We start from the raw sequence: 20390 nt of genomic DNA, 5'->3' as shown, positions 1-20390 counted from the left end.
TACTGGTCTGGAGTGCTCAGTAGGGTTATCCTTCCATTTTCTATTCAGTTACAAGCTGGTAAAGAGACTTCAAATTTTCCAGAATGAGGAGCTTTTTAAGGGTGTTATTACAATACAATGCATGTTATCTTTGCCCTTCAGTTAAATATTTTTTCCCTATAAATTGGGAAATTCTAAGACACGCTGTTCTTCATGTTAAAATATACCTTCAGCATAATATTCCTATATACATTTTGTTACTGGTTATTCTCCAAGTGTCCTAATCACCCAGATGACATGCTAGAAATCAAATAGTAATATGTCAAATACAGTAGCAACCTTAGTCTGAAATGTTTAAAGTTAAAGTTTATTTGTATTCTTCATAGGAATATCAATAAAAGACCTCAAACGTATCTATATCTGTACATGTACAAGAACCGTCAAAAATTATTCACAGAACAAAAATAAATCTTCTTTTAGAACAAACCCAGGTAATGAAATGCTGATATGGATCTCACATATGGAACAATCTAAGTGCTACTAGCACAAAAATATGGCTTTAAAAATAAAATAAAATCTTGGGTTTTGTTTCTCTAACGTGTATTTCTCTTTCTTGAAATAAAAAATAAATTATTTAGAGCTATCATTGTAAAATAGTAATGTGTTTTAACACACTCTTATTAAGGCCCTGGAGATGAAGAACAAAGTCAAATTTAGAAGGTAAGTTCCTTACAGGTGTGATTCAGGTTAATATGCTGCTGTCTGCTTGAGTTAATGCAATGAGGAAATGTCTAAGCACCAGTCAAAATTTAACCTTTACTATTTCAAATTTTCTGCAGGATAGTGGTCATTGAATCAACTAGTATTTAACCTTTTGGTGAACTGGGAATTGAAATTTTCCCTTGGGAGTGTAGAAATGACATAAAAATGATATTTATTCTTAAATTTTTGTACATCCCACACAGATGATTGAGGCCTCCTAAAACACAGTTTCTGAGAAAATCTTTTTAGAATATATAAATCTGGCTTTAAGGTTCAAACTAAAACATTTCCTGGGAAAAAACAAAGGCAATGAACACTGAGAACTGAGGAGGAAATTAAAATGCATGCTGAAATATGGACACAAACCACCACTTGGCTTTCCTTGGGTGGCTCATGGCCAAGCCTTACTCAAACACCTGAGGATAAACGGATCAGGAACCAAAGCTACTTCTTTCTGGACTCTACTCTCAGATCAGTGACATTCAACTTTATTTCTATGACTTCCCAAGGTATCAATAACGTTATCTTGGGTTCTTGAGACAATGTCAAACCAAGTCAATTTCAAGTCACTTTAACATATATACATATAACACATATGGTACATTTTTAAGAGGAAAGAACCACTGTCATACAATCTGACAGATGAGGGCATAAAATCTAAAAATCTCAAGACGTTTGGGAATCACTGCTTGATGAGATGGATTAACATTCAGAAAATGGAAGCCCTAAGAATCATGTGTTTTGCGTGGGTGCCCATGTCATGCTTCTATAGAAACTGCCTTTCTACGTATCTCATGTATTTTGAGATTGGGCAAAGGATAATAAATCCTCCTGTTTCCTTGAACCTGTTGGGCTTTGAAGAAGACTGCTGTGCACTAGCCCCTTTTGGATCATGTATCTTCTCAGGTTCTTTCACTCTTCATAAGATATTTATTCTACCTCAGGCAAATTTCATCACTTTTGTCCCTCCTAAACTCAAGAGCATTCAAAGCTGGGTCATGACAAGAGAATGCTTCCAGAACTAACAACAATCACTCAAACACAAAAAGAGAGTCTACTTAAAAATTTAACACCCCAACACACCTTGCTTTTTAAAAAAGGAAATAAAATAGGCCCTTTCAATGGACATATTGATTAAAAAACCAAAGTATCCCAAATCCTTGGCCCTCAGGTAGGGGGTGGGAAGGCAACTATTTATTGCTGAAGTGAACAGGAGATTTCACTATCAGATCTGAAAAAGGGAAGGGGAAATGAAGAAGAAAGCCCCTGATGTGAAGAAGATGGCCCCCAGAGAAGCGGCTGAAAGTACAGGGAAGCTGTGGGCTCCAGAGCCGCTGAGTCCGGCCCAGTGACAAGTCTAATCTGGTGTCAACTCTAGTCAGGGTCACACAGGCCTGCAGTCATCCCAAGGAGGATTCCTTCCCCAAGTTCAGTCCCACAACCAGTCTTCTCAGAAACTCCAAAATGGAGATAACTAGAACTGAACCTAGATGGAAGGCAGGACAAACTGTAACCAAACTCACTTGACGGCAATGGTCCTGCTCTGGGGCTTCCAAAAAAGAGCTGTTCTCAACCCAGTGCACCTCTGAGGCCAGACAGAGAACTGAGGGTCGGCAGAGCTACAGATCTGTAAACAGACTAGGATCTAGAAAGCTTTACCTCGAAAGTCAAGTTGATTCTCAAGGGCATACAGCAGTCCTAGATAGTTAATCCTGCTTTTTCTTTCCTTGTCCAGGACCATCACAGGGCATGGTAGAAGTGGACCAGAGAAAGCTAATTCTGACCAACTCAATGACAAGTGCAAACAGCCAAGTTACAGCAGCACGATGACCTCATTTTACCACACTTCTCTCACAACAGACTGCCCTGGAGCCCAGCAGAACCTTGGTAACAGTGCCTGGAACACAGTAAGTGCTCAAGTGTTTGTCTTAGTTACCTAGCTACAATCTCCCTTCCATCAGGGCTTGTATTGCAGACACTCGGAATGCGATGACCTGAAGGAAATGTTATTACTTCTTGCTGCTTCAGCCCAGAAAGTGTATTGCTCTGGTGAAAATAAAAGGGAAGTATTTGCTCTTTCCCTAAATCCTGCCAATGTTGTCCTTATTAATGGCCTAGTCTGGTTGTCAGCTAGACAAGCATTCTGCCAGCACTTCATCTGATTTCCAAACTCCAGCCTTGGTCCCCGCTGCACCCCATCAGGCAGTGATGTGTTGGGTGTTAGAAGGCGTGCAAGATGTGCTATCTTAATCCACCTGCTTCTCTTCAAACACACACCTCCTCTGAGTAAAACAGAGGTGTGGACTTGTTTGGGCTGAAGAAAAGCCAATTGAGCAATACCTCCATAAAAATTATTGGCTGTTGCTGACTTTTTCCATACTTAAAACATCTTCTGGAATAAGTTCTGTAAGACTGCAGCATTCTCTAAACAAATACTCAGAAAAAATAATTCAGACAGGAATAAGCTCAAAGGATAATCCAAAATTTAACATCTGGCAACTACACTGAACTTCTAGCTTACCTCTGATTTTATTAATTATGTTTACTCTTTCCTCTTCATTCAAGATAACCTGATAATAACAGAGGCCTGCGTATACAAACATTTTGGGCATTTAATCTTCCAAGTGAGGCAGCCATCCCAGAAGTTCACATAATGTTGATAAGATGTATTGCATCCATCAAAAACGTATTTGGTTTTGTGTGTCTCCCCCAACCCTCCAAAACAGTTTATCAGACCTCTGTCTCCATAAACACTACCCAAGAACTTCCAAACCTCAGTGCAAGACATCACCAACTATACTTAAGGCCACTGAAACTGACCATTCTTTTACCAGGTTTTCTGAAGGCTTTTATACAGAATGGCTAGAGCTGAAAATAGTCACAAACAAGAACAGACCTGTGTTTACACACCCTCTCCCCCAACACAGAGCACTACTTCAGAATTGGTAGGGTTTTTTTTTTTTTCCTATTCTAATTAGTGATTTTGGCCACAGTGTGCCCTCAACTTGGAGGGAAAGGGGATAAGAATTTATAAAATCATGACCAGGGGTCAAGAAAATACACAAGCGCTAAAACACGTGGGATGATGTCTGCAGATCAGATAAGCACACCAGGCAGCTCCTGTTTTAGATCTTCGACAGGCAGAAATGGGAATGTTACGGAGGGGACATATTTCAAAAGACTGTGAGTCGGGGGCCATGTGAGGTTGTTGAGATACAAGGTCAAACACAAAGATCTACTGGAGAGCAGTGTTTAAGAGGTCAGAATGCAAGTCTGCAGTACAGTGGAAAGGGAAGCTTGGTGACTCTGTTGGGGCATCACCCAGAAGGGGACCTGATAAATGTTCTCTTGTCCCCTTTGTAGTTCTAAGTATTCCGTTATGTGGAAACACTTACTCCATGCATATGGCTTCCTGGGGTGTTTTTTTTTCCCCCTCCCTCCTCTCCCTTAAAAAATAATTCCCTAAGGTTTATCATTTAAAATAAACATCATTAACTTATTTGAGAAATGTGGTTGCTTTCTCAATACAAGCAATTGCTTAGATCTTGCTTAATGAGATTCTAACTCCTTGTAACATTAAATCCGACAGCATAGAAGGCAGGAACTTTTCCTATTTGTGCAGTTATATGTACGTATGTGTGAATATATGTGTATATATACTTGTCTATATACTATCTGTCTAACTTGTAACATTTCATACTTCTGATAATCAAGGTTGCATTTAAGATGACGTTTCACACCTCTGGAAAAAAAAAAAAAAGGAAGTAAATGAAGTTCCATAACTGTTCTGTCCTACAATAAAGCCATGGATGACGACTAGTGAAACTGGGTTATTATTGCCAAATCTACAAAGAGCATGGGAATAACAGCTGGAATACGCTGTCCTCCCACTTTCAGTATTTTATTTTTCATTAAGAGTAATCATGACTTTTAAGAGAGCAATGCTTCCGATTTGGATTTCTTGTCCAAATTTAAAAGAAGAAGCAATTTAAAAGTGAAAGACTGAGATAAAATTACCCTGCCCCGAGACCTGCTAGTACACTGGATAAAATCTTTATCCCAAACCAAAGTTGTAACTTACAAATAGAATAAAAATTTTTAATAGGAACTATTCAGAGCTTCCTGCTATGGTATGATATGGTTAGCCCTTTTCTGTACAGAAGAAAGGGTGTTTCTTTCGGATGGCTTATGGACAGTAGATTTGAATAACCTCTCCAGGGGAGAGTAAACCCTGTTGGTGATGACTGCTCCCACCAAAGGGGAGGAAAGGGCAAGTGGGTATGTGAAGATGAAGATGGTTTCTAGAGACACAGATATTTATAGTTTTGTAAACTCTAAAGAGGAGAAAGAACACCTTTTATTACAACTGGGGTTAAAAAAAAAAAAAAGCCCCCTACCTAAAGTGGAAAAATTTCCATCTGCTTACAGACAGAAGGAAATGAACATCAACAGGAGTTCAACAGAAACCCCTCCTAGAGTCCGGTTTCGATGCAACAGCTCTTATCTGTGTCCTCTGGAACAGTGTGTCCCAAGTCAGATCAGCTGTCCATGCAGAACCAGTCCCGCTTGATCAGTGGGATGAACTGTTTCATTTGGATCTTGGTAATTTGCATGTTTTCCTACAGGACAAGGGAACCAGAGCGGGGCTTTTAACCTGGCAGATGAATCCCTGAAAAATTCATTCTGACCATGTCCTGTCGCGGTCCGTGTGCTCTATCAGACAGATGCGTGGTCTCTACCTACTGAGCGGCTGGGCTCATCTCTCATTCACGTACATAGTTCCTACATTTCCTCCTCTAACAACTGCAGTGCTTTCAACAAGAGGACAACAATAATAAAAATAGCAATAGTTAAAAAGGTAATCTACATTATTAACTTCCTTTGGGTATATTACAGTGGTATTTTCTGTACATGGCCCAGAACTAAGTTCCCTATGTACATAGAGACATGGGGTGGGGGTGGGGGAAGCATCGACCTTGGAAGTCTTAGCCTTATGCCCTGAAAGACAAGGTTCCTTTCTTCGGTCCAGACTTGCTCGCCAGCCTGCTGTTCTGAAGCAGAGGCATTCTGTAAACCTGGTGGGGCTGGGGAGAGGGCTGGGGACAGGAGAGTGGGGACGTTTCCTTCTGTCTCCTCCCACAGTCTGTCTATTTGTGAGGCCCGTCCGTCAGCAGCTGCTGTTTTTGAATTCACCATTCTCCGTGATGGAAAGCTTGGTGGGGTTGGTGGGGGAGATGCCATTTCGGACCTGCATGCTGTACCGTTCCTTCACCTGGGTCAGCGCGCTCATCAGTCTGGTGTTGGCCGAATCCAGCGACACGATCCGTTTTTCCTACAACACACCAAACGGGGCTTTATTCTGGCTCCATGTGGGCCAGCGCCGTAATGCTCTACCAGATGACTGCTCTAATTAATGCTTTCTATCAAACAGCAGTGCACATGATGCTTCCCAGACAAATGGAACGTCTCTGCCTCTTTCTGCACCCGAGTCAGGCCAGCTTCCCCTGGGCCCAATGGGTTTGTGTTTCTTTTTCCCCTTCAGCATTGTAGGGTTTGTTACTCATCACCCCTTGGGACCCTAAGACATCACATAAAAATGACACCATGTGTTATTCAGACTATGAGACAGAGGTGTCAAGCTGCTTTGCTGTAGCAAGTGCTTTGGGTCAAAACTTAAACACAGGAATTAGGTGGCAAAGAAAGAAGCACCAGAGGTTTCATTTCACAGAGGAGAAGTGCATGTGATCTATGGGTTCTCAGCCCCCAAAGGGGCACACCGGTCACATGTGGAAAGATTTCACGTGGTGCTCAAAACTGAAACAGTACATGGTGGCAGTTTATAGTCACCGACAAAGTGAGGATGCGACAGCGAGAGGGGGAGGAGCAGCCAAAAGCTAGACCAAGGGGTTATTTGAATGTGGGAAGGGAGATGTGGCCGGAGGGGGATGCCGAAAACATAACACATGGAAACAAACAGAGAACACAAGCTCCTAGACTCATTCCAGCTCAGAGGTACTCCAGGAAAGCTACCCAATAAGGAAGACTGCTTTCATTTTGCTTTTGAATCTCAGAAAGAAAAAAAAAAAGCCTTAGAACCAATATCTTGGAACCAAAGACTGTTGAATACACGCATTAAAAAAAGAGAAAAAAATGAAGGAACAAAATGGCAATCAGAGAAAAGCAGACTCATCTAAATTAAAAAAAAAAAACAAAAACCATCCCATCAAAATATTATTAGTTTTGCAAAGACTAGGAGAGAAATCCTAATCTTAGCTTCAGCAGCTAGGTAAATCATTCTAGAACCTCTCCTACATGAAGTTGCCATTTTTCAGAAAACAACTAATTAAAAAACAAAACAAAACATGTGAGGAACAACCCCCCAGAGCCAAAAACAGGTTTCCTACCCAGGGATTGTTTTCATTTAGTCAGGGAAAAGCATGGTAAGGAAGAGTCACGGTCAGGGTTAGAGAGGACACACAAATGTCCGTGTGACGGAGGCTATTCCTTGCTGTTATGGGAGTAGCTCCACACGGCTGTGAGCAGCACTGCTCTGCAGGGAAATATGCTGCCCAAGATGCAGAAGGAAGACCACTGCCCTCGGGGGACATTTAGGGAGAAAGCATATATTGTTGGGTTGGCCAAAAAATTCATTCGGCAACAGCGTACAAAAACCCGAATGAACTTTATGGCCAACCCAATATAACAGTAGCATCAGGTAAGGCTTCCTTTTAATCTTCTGCTTTTGGGGGTGGCGTAGGAATCTATATAGGGCAGGGCTGGTGGTCACAGTTTAAAAAATGAAAAAAAAAAAAAAAAAAACTAGCTCACACTTGTTAATATCATAAAATTTTCTTTCCTTTCCCTGATAGAGAACTCAGGGGGTAAGATATATATATATAAATAAGCATTATTAATTAACCACAAATCTAGCATAAGATTTATACTCTGGGAAGGTAACTTGTTTTAAGGATAAGCAAAACTTGAAAGAAATAAAGAACTACAAGGCTTTAAAAAAACATTATAATTGAAAAAAAAATTACTGCCAATGGAGTTTACTGAGGTAACAAGTTTAGATCTTTTAAAAGTCAGGAAGTAAGGGTTGGCCAGTGACTACCAGGGAAAAGGGGGTGGGAACCAGATATGATGTTCCCCCCTACTATGGTTAGAAATGATCTCTGAGCAGAAAGACTGGTAATATCTCAAAATTATTAAAAAAGAAGGTATTTCAGTATTAGGATAAATTATAATGTCCCAGTTCTAAGGAATAAAAGATTCTCTAGGGTTGACCCAAAGAAATTAGGCATTTATGAAAAATTATTTGACTCATAAAGAGTCAAAAAGAAGGCTAAGAATGGCTGTATATATTTATTTCGTGCAAGAGTAACAACTAAAGTCAAGCAACCCTTTTATTCAACAGTTGAAAACTTCCAAGTGGACAAACTCCCTTTTGTAACTTCCCTCCCAAGTGCCAACCTTTCAAAATAAAACAAACAAACAAAAAATCAAACAGGGACTTTTGAAAGTCAAGTTCAGTTGGCAAAAGATGCCTTGACATTTTCATTCTGCCTGGCGTGAACGGCAGAGCAATCTAGTTCCGGCCTGACAGGAAGGGCTTTGAGTGTGGGGAGTGCAGGAGCTGGAATGTGTAGGAGGCCAGTGCACTGGGCCAGGGCTGGGAACTGCTCAGCTAGAGAACGGACGGACGGGGTTACTTGCCTGTTTGCATAATCTCATCTCCATTTATGACCTGTAATTTAACACAGTGGAGATATCACTTGCAACAGTAACTAGGCAGCTGTTCGCTTCTCCTAGGATGCCCTTTTCTGTTCTCCATTTGAGTCACCTGGAGAGATCCCTGGAGCAGGAGGGAGGATGGGGTGGAAGGTGGCACAGTCCCTGGTCTGATGTTTAACAAATGACCCCTTAGTACCCTCACCAGGATCTCATCTCCTAGGACAGGGTCACTAGGGGAATACTCATCATCTCCCAGTCCAGTTAGAAGCTGGCTGACCCCAGGGGGGCCGTGGAGCATGAACTGACTCTAGGAGATGAAGAGGCTGAATTCAGGGACAAGCCTGATCTGGAGGGGCACATGGCTGCTGAGAGAGATGGAAACCCATTCACTGGGTTGTTTTGGGAAGTGTTGGGCCCAATGCTACTATAAGGAAAGCAATTCACTTTAGAAATATTTTTTAACTGCCAGTGGCACCAAGGCAGATATCAGGGGCATGGAAGTGTGCATTACCTAGCTGGGAAGCTTTCACCCCAAACATGTCCTTATTCTAGCAAATGGTGCCAGAAGGGTTGCTCTGCTCCATCAAACACTTAAGATGTTAAGTTACTTATTCTTTCAGAGAAAGAGGCATTTGTTACAAAGGACACCAAAGGATTTTCACAGTCTTTTGCTAGAAAAAGATTTTTAATGTGTCAGTGAGACAGCAGCTGGAATTGGGAATCCCCTTCCTTTTAAGCGGATTATAATTTTTGAAAAAGCTAGCGTTAGTGTTTATCATCTGTGCTGGGCATCATTCGATGGTTTTCAAAATGTGGTCTAATGGATTCTTCAAGTGTGCTTTAGGGATCCAAAGTGAGCCTTCTTTTAAAATTTACTATACAGTAATGCCTGTGTTTGAAAGTGTAATTTATGATATTTAGCTAGCCTGTATGTGATTTGATCCATTCGCTGAGAGAAGTCCTTGTTGTTGAGTGGTCAGGAGGAGGAGCTAGAAAGGGATCTATGGAAGGTGCCTCTGGTTCCACCAAAATAGTCTATAGAATCAAACCATTTGAAAACCATTGCCTTGAGATATGGACCCAAACTACTGTCTAGTTTAGCCAGACTGCAAGTCTGACTTCGACCAGTGCTTTGAGGATAACAGTTCTCCCATTCTGGAATGGTGACACCCTCCTGTTAACTGAGAGAAGGCCCTTACTTTCCAGAGCTTTTGAGCCCTAATGAATCTGTTTCCCTCCTTTGCCATCACCTGCTATGCCTATGACTCCTGCTTCATGTCCAGCCATCTTACCCTAGAAGTCAAAATCGGGGGCAGTGTAGGATAGAAATCTCCAGAAGCTAATGATGAGGCTGCCTCAACAGGCAACTAGGAGATGGGACTGTATAAACACAGCCATGATGGGACACCCCTAAGCTCCCTTTGCTAAGGCTGCCATGGTTTTAGACCAGCGGAAATTATTAAAACAATCTGTCTTATTATCTCATTAGAACTAAAATCTATTTGGGTGTAGTTATTCATAGAACTTGCTCTCATGTTGAAAATCCCAAAGTGAACACTTAGCAACACTAGTTTTCCTGACTAAACTGTCTTTACCCAGGCTGTTTCTCTTAAGCCTCTTGGATAAATGCCTGTCGAGATAGCCTTGTCTCTGCAACCCTTCCTTCTCTGTCATCCACCCTGGGGACACCTTTAAAGAAAGGACCAACTAAGAACTTTCTTCTGATTCTTAGGAGGTTTCCAGATTCTAAATATCTGGAAACTAGAGTTCAAGGGTCCAACTCTTTCTGGGAACTGTGCTGACAAGAGAGTGTTGGAACTCGCACTTGACTCCTGGGTCTTGTGTGTATCAAGGAGTATGAGGCCCAGGACGCACACTTTCCACGGCGGTGCTTTCAGCCTCACTCCCCGTTCCTTTGAAAAATGTCCCCCATCCCACATTAGCTCTGTCAGGAAACCAGAGTGGGAATGGAATGTGTGTTTAAAAATACTGGGTGGTTCTACCATAGGCTGACCACTGGCTGAGAAGGCGAGAGGAAAGTAGGACATATTAAGGCCTTGCTCCCAGTTTTATTTCAGACCTTATGGAAACAATATGATGGAAACAACACAAGCCTGGCTGGGTGGTCTTTAGGGAGGGGATATATTCTGTGGCCAAACCAGCCACATCCAAACGGCACTTGCCTCTCATTACTTGTTTCACTCTAAGAAATACAACCGTGTTTTGCACTGAAAAGATGAAAAGGCATTAGAAACACTTCCTGGGTTTTGCTCTGAGAACCTGTGAGGAGCCCCTGGCCATCATCGTGTCATTAGCATCACAGGTAGAAGCTACAGGGCGCAGACACCCAGGTTCTGATCTCATCAACTTAAGAGGCTCTCCAAGCACAGCACCAAGGGAGAAGGGTGGCCAAGTGAACCCCAGGCACCGATGCCTGTCACGGAACCAAAAAAATAACAAGGCAGGGTACCTTCTGCAGCCCTGTCTTTCCCCTGAAGCTCAACTACTGTTTGGGGCCAGAGGCTGATGGCACAGTGGACGTGACTGACGAGACCGTGAACGTCACAGCCAAGCAATGGTCAGTGGAGGTCACAAGCCAGACACATGCAGTGGACTTTTCACAGGTGCCCCCCTGAGAGAATGCCCTCCTTTCCAGAAGGAAAGAAGTAAACCCCGTCATGCACCAGGCTGAGATTTGTTGAGCACCTGTATTAAAGCAGGCTAAAACTTTGCTGGGTTAACGGATTCGTCGCCAGTAAAGGAAGGAGAGGTCGTAGAGGTCGCAAAGAAACATTAAAAAAAAATCTTCGAAAGGTAATGCCGAGAACTTTCCAATGAGCTGTTTTCTGTTATGTGCCTCGGTGTTTGCAAGGGATGGGAAGTCGGGAGATAACAGTTACGATAAACCAGTCGCTTCCACTAGACTGAGAACCTGCTTACCTGTGCATCGATTATTTTTTGCTTCGCATCAATAACTGCCTGCATCTCAGCATGATCCTTCTTCAGTTCCTCTTCCACGGCCATTAGTCTAGAACGGGGCGGGAAGGAGAGACCAACATCTTCAAGGAGCGAGCAGGCTAACACACAGAACAAGACACCCACACTCAGGACAGCTCAGTGTTGCCACTCCTTCCTGGTGCAAGACCTGCACTAGGCTCTGCTTCTCACCTGCCGTGGGAGAAGACATTCAGAGCTCATTCCTCTCCTGGGACTGGATCCCACGTTTCCATCTCCTCTGCAGGAGCCCTCTCACCATCATTATCTCCCTCTCTTCTATCAGATCCTTTCCTCAGCACAACTTATTTCATTTTAAAACAGCAAATCCATTGACACAAATCAAACCCTTTTTTAATCTCATTACTTTGCGACAGCTGACCTTTCCTTCCCCTGAACAGCTGAATGTCCTCCGAGTGTCCTCTACACATAGTAGGTCTTCTTTTTTTCTCCTGCATTTCGTATCTTAATCCCCTGATGTTTAACGCCATGGAAGGGCTCTCAGTAAGACTGCTAAATCCTTCTGTGCTGCTAAAACCACAGACTTCTTTTGAGCTGCCTACGGCACTTAACAACCTTGAAACACAGTGGTTTGTGAGCATCAACCTAGGGCTTGACTACCTGGCTTCAAATCCCAGCTGCACCACTAAGTGACCTTGGGCAAGTGACTTAATGAATTTGTTGCCTGTTTCTTTATTTGTAAGAGGAGAATAATAATAATGCTGATGTCAGAGGTTGGCATTAAACAAATTATCAGTAACAGATTAAACAAATGTTCTTTGTGAAGTGCTTAGAAAGGTGCCTGGCCCACAGTCAGTGCTATGTGGTGTTTGGTAAAACTGCCCCCTCCCTTGGTCCCCCTTGGACGTCCTTGGCCCTCTGCCTTGATTCTCTTGCCCTAAAGATGTCCGGTGTCTTAGACCTCTCTGGACTTGTACAAATCTAAATTAGTCTTGGACGTTGGATACGGACACTTTTAAAATTCAGTTTTGCTCTAAGACCTCTTAAGTGAGTCACTAAGTTTTAACTGTTTCTGATTGTTACAACTGAAGGAAATTTGGCTACCTCTATCCTCAGAGGAAGTGCACTCAGGTCTCACAGGTGGCAAAGTGTAAGATATACAGCCAGCCTTCACCCCTGTACAGAGTATCACGGAGGACATGCGATGCTTGCTTTAGGACCCTCTAGCCATCTTCCCACCTCTTTGTGCCCCGAGCCAGCCCACGTCTGCTGCCGGGCGGCCCCTGACCTGCTGATGATGCTCTTCATCTGGCTGTCCTTCTCCTCCTGCTGCCGGCGCAGCCGCTCCTCGCTGTCCTCCAGCCGGGCCTTGTACTCCAGCAGCAGCCTCTGCATCTGCTGCTCCTGCACGAGCAACCGGCGCTCATACTCCTCGAGTCGCCGGCTGGACACTCGCAGGCGCTCCTTCAGTTTGGTGATTTCCTGTTCGTACTAGAGCAGAGGACAAAGAAAAGTGAAAGTGTTAGTTGCTCAGTTGCGTCTGACTCTTTGCGACCCCATGGACTGCAGCCCGCCAGGCTCCTCTCTGTCCGTGGGATTTTCCAGGCAAGAATACTAGAGTGAGTTGCCATTTCCTTCTCCAGGGGATTTTCCTGACCCCAAGGATAGAACCTAGGTCTCTCTCCAGCATTGCAGGCAGATTCTTTACCATCTGAGCCACCAGGGAGAGCAGAGGAGAAGAGGTGCCAAAGACAAGGAGAGAAAAACTGGAGTTATCCTGGTTTTAGATGTCAGTGATTGATTTATTTTTAATCAAACTCTAGGCAGTGTAGCTGGATGCTGCGTGAGCAGCCATCCCATGGGCTGCTGATACTCTTCAAAATGATCCCCAGGCATACATAGTAATGGAGCTCTGCCTGCCTCCTAAATGACGTCTTACCTCTGCATTCCAAATCTATATATTTATATATCATTCTCCACATTAAACTAGAGGTTGCTGCAAGCCACATCCAATCTGTGATGGTATCCAACGGGAACAGGAAAAAAAAAAAAAAGAAGGCCAGGCAGGCACTTAGAAGCTTAAAATAAGCCAAAAGCCAGCTGTCTACAAGAGAAAGGTTTCTGTAGCACCTCCTGTGTCGTAGGATCTCTGGCATGGCTTGACTCATCAGATTGCCATTCTTTCACCCTTAGAATCAGCCCTTAAAGAGCAAGCAGCACTTCTGTAGTGACAAGCTACTAAATCAATAGATACTTCTATAGCACAATATATTATTGCTGCTTTCTCCCTGTCCACGGAAGCGTGAAACACTCAGGTCACAGGCTCTAAGCAAAAGGCCTACATGTTCTTTAATACTGCCTCTTGGCAGTATTATGATGTTGGTCATCTGCCCAATTTGCCACTGCTTGTTGGAACACATATATATGCCTGTTTTCTCACCAAAGTTTTATATAACAAACTCTCACTAAACCTTCACAGAATTCAATTGATTACCTGGTCCTTTCTTGTACTGAAGCTGCTGTGGTTGGGGTCTGAATAACTGGAATGTCAAATTTCCGGATGAGGTAAGAAGCATTAAGCTTTCTTGTATATGGTCTACTTAAATTCGTTAGTCATTAATGATATACCTATATGTTGCTTTGTAAAATGCAATGTATTTTCACGTCATATCTCATTTAATCAACAATTGGACAATTAGCTTCTGCTTATCCAATGTCATGGTCCTAAACTATGCTTATTAATCCAGAAGGTCAAAGATGACAGTTCTTACACAGTTTGAAGAGGCAGACTGCATCAATATGTACAGCTTTTAGGATTATGCTGATAAACAAACATAAGCTAGGTGTCTGGTTAATTAAATGAAATAATGCTGTACATGACATCAAGGTTCTTGTGTCATAATCCTTTTTCTTCATGTCAACTTTTCTTAACAAAATGAAACAAAACTGAAGCAATAGTTAACGTCTTTTTTTTTCAGTTTTTTTCTTTTGATGTTGATGTCTTTTAAAATCATCTATAGCATTACAAATTCTTTATCCAGAAAAGGTGAAAAGGAAACAAAAAAAGGCAAAATCACTACAAATATATAGAAAGGAAGTCTAGTCCAAGGGTAATTTTGGACGTGTTTAGTTATACAGAAACACTAAATATTCACTTAAAATGACTAGAAATGAATAACAGAGTTTTCTTGACATTCAGGCAACCCATATTAAAATAAAATATATATTAGAACGCATTCTCCCCTTGCACTAGAGCTTGATGTCAGCTTGATGAACATCTCTGCATATTTTCACAGGCAGCCACTACTCAAATAATATACATGAATATGCATGGAAGGGTTAACATAAGCGGTGAAGCTGAGCTTGGGGAGATCACTTTCTTGGCTAGATGACCCTGTGGGTGGTCTATCACTGTGGGGACAGTAAGTCAATAAACGCAGGCTACATCCTACCTTCTCAGCATGCTTGGCTTCGTCCTGATTTTGCTCAGTTTCTTCCACGTCCTCTTCATACTGCCCATTGTTCAGAACCCAGGCTGCTGTCCTCTCGACTGGGGACATTGTGGCGGAGTCCACAGGTGACTGAACCTGCATCAGAAATGCCCGTTAGCCTTTCCCAAAAGAGCTCATCTGCAGTTACGTTCCACAAAGACAGCTATTCTTGGAAGGCGTAACTGTGATCCCTGTTTTCTGATAAATGCTCTCAGTTCTAAATTATATTTTATTACTGCCAGGGCTGGGGTGAGAGAAGAGGATATCCATTGGTATAAGAATAAATATTCAGAAATATTGTAAACAGAAATCACTTCTAAGACTCTGCCTCCCCACACCAGCCCCCCACCCCCAAAGAGGAAAAGCCAAGGCCTTAAAACTATTAATTAGTCCAGTGGTTTCATTAGGTCATTACCTAATGAAATTACAGTGTTCACAGAGGAAAGAGAGAAAATGCAACTTGATGGTTGATTGCTCGGGTGAGGAAACACCTGTTAATCAGGAATGCTCAGGAACCAAGGAACCGTTTAATGCTAAACAACTCACAAGGTAGCTAACTGATTTATATATCAGGATGTCAAGTTCTTAATTTTCACATCAGCCATTTAGGGAAAAAAACACTTTTCGATACTGGTGTTTTGATATTGGTCATTTTTATAGAGCACTGACTTCTTGATGGGTTAAGATCCATAAGTCCATATTTTATCAGAAAGTTTCTTGATGAATATAGCATCACAACAATGGATATCAGCCTAGTCCAAGAGATGTTTCTATCCAGTTAGGATAGCTAGATAAATTGCCCTTTTGTAAGGGCAACAGAAAAGGATGCAGAATGAAAAGAATTCTGGCCTTGAGTAGCAACTCTACCACTTACCGTGTCCCTTAATCTCTTAAATACTTTTTTCCAAATCTATTGAGTAGGGTTACCACCACTATCACTACCTATCCTGAGCATCTCCCTGGGAGTTCCGAGGACTGAATAATACAATGTATGTAAAAATTCTTTGCAAACTACAGAGTACTACAGAACTTAGATGTTGTTACTATATTTATCTTAGAAACCTGGCACTGGATATGACAATTTGTCTTAGGCTACTACTGGGTTTCCCTGGTGGCTCAGAGGTAAACGATCCTCCAGCACTGCAGGAGATGTGGGCGGCTCGATCTCTGGGTCAGGAAGATCCCCTAGAGTAGGAAATGGCAACCCACTCCATATTCTGGCCTGGGAAACCCCATGGGCAGAGGAGCCTGGCATGCCACAGTCCACGGGGCTGCAAAGAGTCAGACATGATTTAGTGACTAAACGATAACAACTGAACATTAGTGCTTCCTCCCTAAACAATGTTGGAAATAGACAGGAAATTCTTTTTCTCTAGCTTTCCTGAGAAACAGATAGAAAAAAGCATTTTCTGTGAGTTAGCCTTTTTATAATTAAAATAAATTTCTACTTTGAGGAGCAATACTCTATAAATAGTTGGAAGGGAATTTTCTCTCTCATGCAGAGCTATAAGCCTTAAGAATCTTTATCTTGTTCTGGAATAAAGCCTGGTTAAACTCTAAATATATAGATATTTTAAAATAAGGGGTATTTTGATCACTTTGAAGTTTAGAAAGACTAGATGAAAAAAACAGTGGATGCAAAGGCAAAAAGGTTATTTGGGCAGACTTAGAAATATTCATACAAAAGTAGGAGGAGGGACTTCCCTGGAGATCCAGTGGTTAAGAATCCGCCTGCCAGCGCAGGGCACGCAGGTTCAGTCTCTGGTTGGGGAAGATCCCACACGCCGTGGGGCGACTAAGCCCGTGAGCCACCAACTACTGAGCTCAAGCGCTCCGGAGCCTGCGCTCCACAACAAGAGAAGCCACAGCAACGAGACACCTGAGCTCTGCAGCTAGAGAAAGCCTGCGCGCAGCAATGAAGACCCAGTGCAGTCAGAAACAGATATAAATACAATTTTAAAAAGTATGAAGGTATTTCTTAAAGATTGGCAGAAGAACCTGGTTTGGTTGATTTATACAGATTATGGACACGCATCTATAAAAATGGCTTCATGCCTGAGGTACACATGAGCAACTGGGAATGAACTTCTAGAAATTCCTTCTTTAAAGCCATTTTCTCCACTGTCTCAAGAAAAACATAAACGTGTCTTAAACTTCAGTACCCGCAGTTCTCAAAGTCCACCTTCATCGCCACTGTGGTAGGGATGCTTCTTATACTCCATTCATTTGCGTATCATTCTCATGATTTTTGTCATAACCACATTATCACTGACATATTATTTATTATAATCAATAATAAAACTACCATTTCCAGTTCGCTAAGCAGTTATTATCAGTAAAATCATGAGTTTGATGTTTTATATATATTTATAAATAATGCATATTAATAGTCAAATATTTTTCTAATATACATTAAAATAATTACATGATTAAGTACCTTGTATACTTAAATAACTTTGCGTATCACACTTTGGGAACACTGATCTATAGAATTCATTTATATTAAAATAGGTGATAACTATCTACTTCAAAAGTTATTATGAGAAACAAATGAGAGAGCATATAAAAGCAGTTTGTAAACCACAAGTTACTTCCCACACACACACACACACACACACACACCCTGGGTTCTCCCTCTACTGGATTTTGAAAGTAGAGCACAATACTTTGCTTTAGTATTGGCAGAGAAAAATAGTTTAACAAAGGGTTTAGGTTTTTCTTGACATATGTACACCTGAAAGGCAAAATATTATGGCTCTGAGTCTTTAAAAATTAATAGAAAGTCAATACTTAGAGGAGACAAATGTCTTTTTAATTTCATAATCTTATCACTTTACCACATAGGGTACAGCAAAGCTGCTTTTCTGTGAAACCAGGATTTTCTATTCAATTGCTGCTTGAGATAAAGTAGTTGCTAAAATGAGTAACTTTACTGTTTGTAATTTATAACTTCAAGGAAGCTAATTCAATAGCTTTCTGCTTTATAGTTAACAATATGTTGCTTGAAAGAACTGTCCTTCCCTGTGATTTGTTACAAGTAACTAATTAATGAGTGCCAATAATGCACTACAAACTAATAATATCCCTAAGAACATACTAAGGAGAGATCTTAGCTCCTAGAAGCATATTGAAAACAACAACTCCTTAGGTAATCTGAGGACCAACTGTAAAGTGAGGAGTTGTAAAAGCAAGAGTTAGTTCATTTCACTGGTGGTGGTGGTAGCTACCGTATCATCAAAGGGACTACGTCCTGTGAATTTTAAGAGGGTACAATGGGAACTGGGCATTTCACCCTATTCCTATTTAACTGGTTGAATCTGTTTTTCAACCAATTCCTAATATATATTCCTAGCACTTTGCATGGCCTACAGTACATGCATGCTAAGTTGCTTCAGTCGTGTCCAACTCTTTTAGACTCTATGAACTGTAGCCCACCAGGCTCCTCTGTCCATGGTATTCTCTAGGCAAGAACACTGGAGTGGGTAGTCATGCCCTTCTCCAGGGGGGATCTTCCCAGGGATCAAACCCACATCTCTTACGTCTCCTGCATTGGCAGGTGGATTCTTTACTAGCACCACCTGGGATGCCCATGGCATATGGTAGGTGGTCAATAAGTTTTGAAAAAATAAATCAGACTAATATAACTACCCTTTGTATTTATGATAAAACCTAGAAAGGGCTGACTAAATCTCTGCAAGGAGATCAAACCAGTCAATCCTAAAGGAGATCAGTCCTGAACATTCATTGGAAGGACTGATGCTGAAGCTGAAGCTGAAATACTTTGGCCACCTGATGCGAAGAACTAACTCACTGGAAAAGACCTCGATGCCGGGAAAGATTGAAGGCAGGAGGAGAAGGGAACAACAGAGGATGAGATGGTTGGATGGCAACACAGACTTGATGGACATGAGTTTGAACAAGCTCCAGGAGTTGGTGATGGATACGGAAGCCTGGTGTGCTGCAGTCCATGGGGTTGCAGAGTCGTATACAACTGAATGATTGAACTGACTGAACTGATTATAAAAACAGAAAAATAATACTGAACAAATAAGAAATAGTCATCTCTGCTGGAAGACAATGGAGGTGATTTTTATTTAAAAATTATTTTTATTATAATATATTCTTCATAGGAAAGAACTAAATACTGTCTTTTATATTTATTTTACTGGTCTTATGAATGCTGGTCTTATTTCTTAATTAGACTCTCAACCCTTGAAGCATAGCCCCATATGTCACAGCATTTTTTCATTTTTTTTTTTTGGAATGGTAGTGACTATGTCATTGTGCAATGGATGCTCAATAAAATATCATCTATCTACTATTACTTTGGATTTTCTTTAGAATTCATACCAAAGGACAGTTTATCACTAGGGAGAAAGATACCCTATGTTTTTCCTCCAATCCTTTGGAAGTACATCAAAGGGTTTTTCCTCAGAGATTGTTCCATCTCCTTTATAAGATAACAAAATTTATTTCCTCTAGTTTATAGTCAAACAAATTGAGAAGAGAGATTGATAAGTTGCTTAGCTATAGCCTTCAGAAGAACATTTTCTCCACTGATGTTCAACAGTGATCATGAAAGATGAAAAAGATAAAATGAAAATGAGCAGGAATTCCTAACAGGAATATCATCCTTCTGAGACAGAGCTTACATAGGGTGTCTCTGGAAAAAACAATTTTGTTTTAGGGCAAAAAGGGCCTGAGAAAGCAGTTTCCATTGATCTTAGTTAGCCTGGCTATGCTTGAGGCTGACTGAGAATAGGCCAGTTCCCTGTTTAGTTACTAGACATAAATAAGACGTGTTACTTTAAACTTCTTCCTAATCTGAAATAATCAGGTTCCCAAAAATGAAGGTCATTTCTCCTATCAACACCAAAGAAAGTGCTGACTAAATCAGCAAACTCTGAGAATCCTAGAAGAGGTTGGTTAGGGGAGGGTTCAGCAAATCCCAAAGTGAAAACTGTAGCATCATTCTAATAGACTTGGCAAATACCTAGCTAAAAAGCATCTTCAAATTTGAATTTCTCAGGTTAGGTAACATACTGTATCTGTAAATAAAGTCTATTATGCACACAGAGTACATAACAGATCAAAAAAGAAGAAGAAGAAAATTATTAAAAAGCCAAAAAGTGTCCAAAAATTAAAAGATGGCTTCCTAAAATATTCCGTCTCTGTAGATTGTTCAGCTTCCTACTCAGTGGATGGAGAAGGACTGAAGCTAGTTACACTGTCAACAATGGCCTCTCCTTCGTGCCAAGATACAAATGGAATTTGCATGGGACAAAGCCTCCAATAAGTATAAATGCCTGTAGAACAATCCCCACAAAGAAATCCTCCAGTACTGGGGGAGAGAAGAATTCTCCAGCATAATAATTTGCAAGTAAAATATGTAAAGGAATTTATGTAAAAAATGTGCTGATTGGATAGAACATCAGAGGCTTCATAGGAATGAGATGAGAAAAGCAAGCA

The 20390-nt window shown here is 41.4% G+C and overlaps 1 protein-coding gene across 10 annotated transcripts in view; it reads right to left on the bottom strand.

The window, feature by feature from the left end:
* Positions 1-325: 325 nt before the first annotated feature.
* The window catches only part of RASAL2 (RAS protein activator like 2), a 392695-nt gene continuing 372630 nt past the window's right edge, over positions 326-20390 (bottom strand). For 6 of the 10 annotated variants that reach the window (XM_027975906.2, XM_027975902.2, XM_027975904.2 and 3 more), the window contains 5 exons: positions 14883-15017; positions 12719-12921; positions 11416-11503; positions 8458-8488; positions 326-6073 (listed from right to left, as the gene is read on the bottom strand). In XM_027975906.2, the coding sequence (XP_027831707.1) occupies positions 5931-6073; positions 8458-8488; positions 11416-11503; positions 12719-12921; positions 14883-15017 (600 nt within the window). In that variant the 3' untranslated portion in view covers positions 326-5930. The remainder of the gene's footprint in view (positions 6074-8457; positions 8489-11415; positions 11504-12718; positions 12922-14882; positions 15018-20390) is intronic. The other 4 variants (XM_027975907.2, XM_015099332.3, XM_027975903.2 and 1 more) reach the window with 1 other exon arrangement.

Source organism: Ovis aries, chromosome 12 (genome assembly GCF_016772045.2).
Source record: "Ovis aries strain OAR_USU_Benz2616 breed Rambouillet chromosome 12, ARS-UI_Ramb_v3.0, whole genome shotgun sequence".
Classification (NCBI taxonomy): Eukaryota; Metazoa; Chordata; class Mammalia; order Artiodactyla; family Bovidae; genus Ovis; species Ovis aries.
Note: the sequence above shows the minus strand (reverse complement) of the source record. Positions and strands in the feature narration are given on the sequence as shown.